This window comes from Parambassis ranga, chromosome 7, assembly GCF_900634625.1.
Source record: "Parambassis ranga chromosome 7, fParRan2.1, whole genome shotgun sequence".
NCBI classification, from domain to species: Eukaryota; Metazoa; Chordata; class Actinopteri; family Ambassidae; genus Parambassis; species Parambassis ranga.
Window position 1 is genome coordinate 8,994,288 of NC_041028.1, and position 2,300 is coordinate 8,996,587.

At 44.1% G+C, this 2,300-nt stretch overlaps 1 protein-coding gene across 1 annotated transcript; it reads right to left on the minus strand.

Moving 5' to 3' along the window:
* hoxc11a (homeobox C11a) lies at positions 1-2,300 on the minus strand. Its single transcript, XM_028410130.1, has 2 exons — positions 1,580-2,300; positions 1-233 (listed from the first exon to the last, which is right to left on the minus strand). Exons 1-2 carry the CDS (start codon positions 2,298-2,300, stop codon positions 1-3), a joined length of 954 nt encoding a protein of 317 aa, XP_028265931.1.

Below are 2,300 nucleotides of genomic sequence, written 5' to 3' on the forward strand. Positions count from 1 at the left end.
TCACAATAGGGGGTTTCCAGAGAAGTACTGGAGGCGATCTCTGCTCAGCTTCTTCTCTTTCATTCTTCTATTCTGAAACCAAATTTTAACCTGACGGTCAGTGAGGTTTAACATTCGGGAAAGCTGAAGCCTTTTCTCTTTGTTGATGTAAACGTTAAAGAAGAATTCCCGCTCCAGCTCTCGAATCTGAAACTTGGAGTAAGGACACCTCTTCTTCCTTGTTCGAGGAGCGCCTGGGGAAAAAATATATATATAAAAATAAAATAAAAATACAATCAGAGTATCACCACAAATGATAATAACGTCACATTAATTCACACAAATATATAGGCAATTTTTTTTAAAGTGACAAAAAATAGGTTATGGTGCTAAGATGGCGATAAGCTTGCAAGATGCTAAAAATTCAAGCTCAGTGGGCATTAGTAATGATAACATTTCAGTCAACATTCATCAAGCGAAGTAGCTGTGGCTATCAGATAAACCAGCCATAAAGAGTGTTAAATATCCAAATGGTTTGGAGTAAATAATATCGACTTACAGCCTCTAAGTACGTGTTTATCTGTTATAAATACACAACAACAAAAGTATTTCACCGCATTATGTGCGCTACATTCCTCTGGAGCTAAACTAACAATTTACACAATCTTTTGGCAGTGGCTTGAAATGCACTGCCCTTGTCTGCTGTGGCCTATGCAGACCTCTGTGGCCCCATAACGTCTTATCAAACAGGTGACCAGGGAAATAGATTTTTTTATTGTTTTGATTTGGAAAAGGGGGGAAACACTACAGTCTCACGTAGCTTGTATCTGCCGCCTGCCTGAGCTAATACAACAGCTAAGCCACCAATCTGACCTACATGCTGCAAATAATAGCCATTTCAGCTAGGGGAAATAAAGCATACTACTCCATGGTGGTTATTAACACACATTTGTCTGGTAATATCATGCACGTGATACGTAGAAGGATAAATACTCAAATCTGAAATCTTTCTCAGTGGTTTCACAGAAAATGGCATAATCTGCAGGCATATGCATTCTCCTCATACATGGACGAGGCAAAAAGAGTCTGTTCTCTACCACTGATCCATTTACTGTCTGCTAGTAAATGGAGGAAACAGTTCTAATCTGTCATTATAGATGGATAGATATGAGGACGCGTTTAACCGTAAAGTGTCTAACACACTGTGCAGCATGGCTTTTTCAGGGCAAACCCAGTGCTAAAAGAAAATTCACAAGACGCCAAAAGCAATGTTCTGCCCAATTGGTTTTTACTCTCGACAGCCCAACGAGAAAATCCCTTAAAATGCCCAACGCAAGTTCATGATCAAAGTTAACATTTGTCACAATAGCTCTCTCTTAAAAATTTCACAGACTCTCACCATAGAGGCGTCTGTGTATAACATCCCCCTTTTTTCAAAGCGCTTTCCCATCGTAAAAATTCTTCTCGTTGCAAGAAAGAGCTTTGTAGGGTTATAATAAAATCCTTTGAATGCTTATAAAACTCCACATAAAATCTGACCGACAAAACACCGGGCTAGTCCCCTTAACCTTCCCCCATTTTACAGCTTCGGTATACCTACTCGAGTGGCTGCTCTTGCTGGCGTTGCCGTCCTTGGTTGTTGCGGAGGAAGAAGTGCAAGAGCCTGAATTTGTATGTTCCTCCTCATCTTCTGGGTCTTTTTCCTGCTCCGGGGCTCCGGGTACCGAGGCTGTGGACTGCTGCTGCTGCTGCTGTTGGGAGTCGCTTTCCAGCTTCCCCCCCTCGCCCTTTTGTAAACAATTGTCTGACTGATTGTCCGTGCTGCTGCAGTATGCGGTCTCAAAAAAGCGGTCGAAACCTTGCGGGAGGACGTTGTTTTTCCCCACGCCGGAGTAAAAACCTGTGGAAGGGTGATTCGAGCCCGGGTGGGTGTGATGGTGATGGTGGTGGCTGTACACACTCTCGTTTTTCATAAGCATTTCTGTCATGGTGGATGGTGGAAGACAGTCCCTATGCACCAGATCCTCTCCCGAGTAGCACGATGCATAATTGCCTCTGTGGTGCCATTTACTAGCAGGGTCCAAGCCGTATGAAACTTCCCGTACCGGCTGTACTTGAGAGAGATTTGTGGAATAAGGGTAGCTGATTTGCCGGGACGGGGCCTGTGGAAGAAACGAAGAGACGGCAGAAAACTCGGGGACGTAGTAGGTGCAGCTGGGGAGGTAGATGTTGGACGCACAGCCTGTCCTGTCCCCAAACTCGGATGTCCGGTCTTTGCGCGTCTGGGAGCAGAAGTTGCCCAGATTCACCGAGTTAAACAT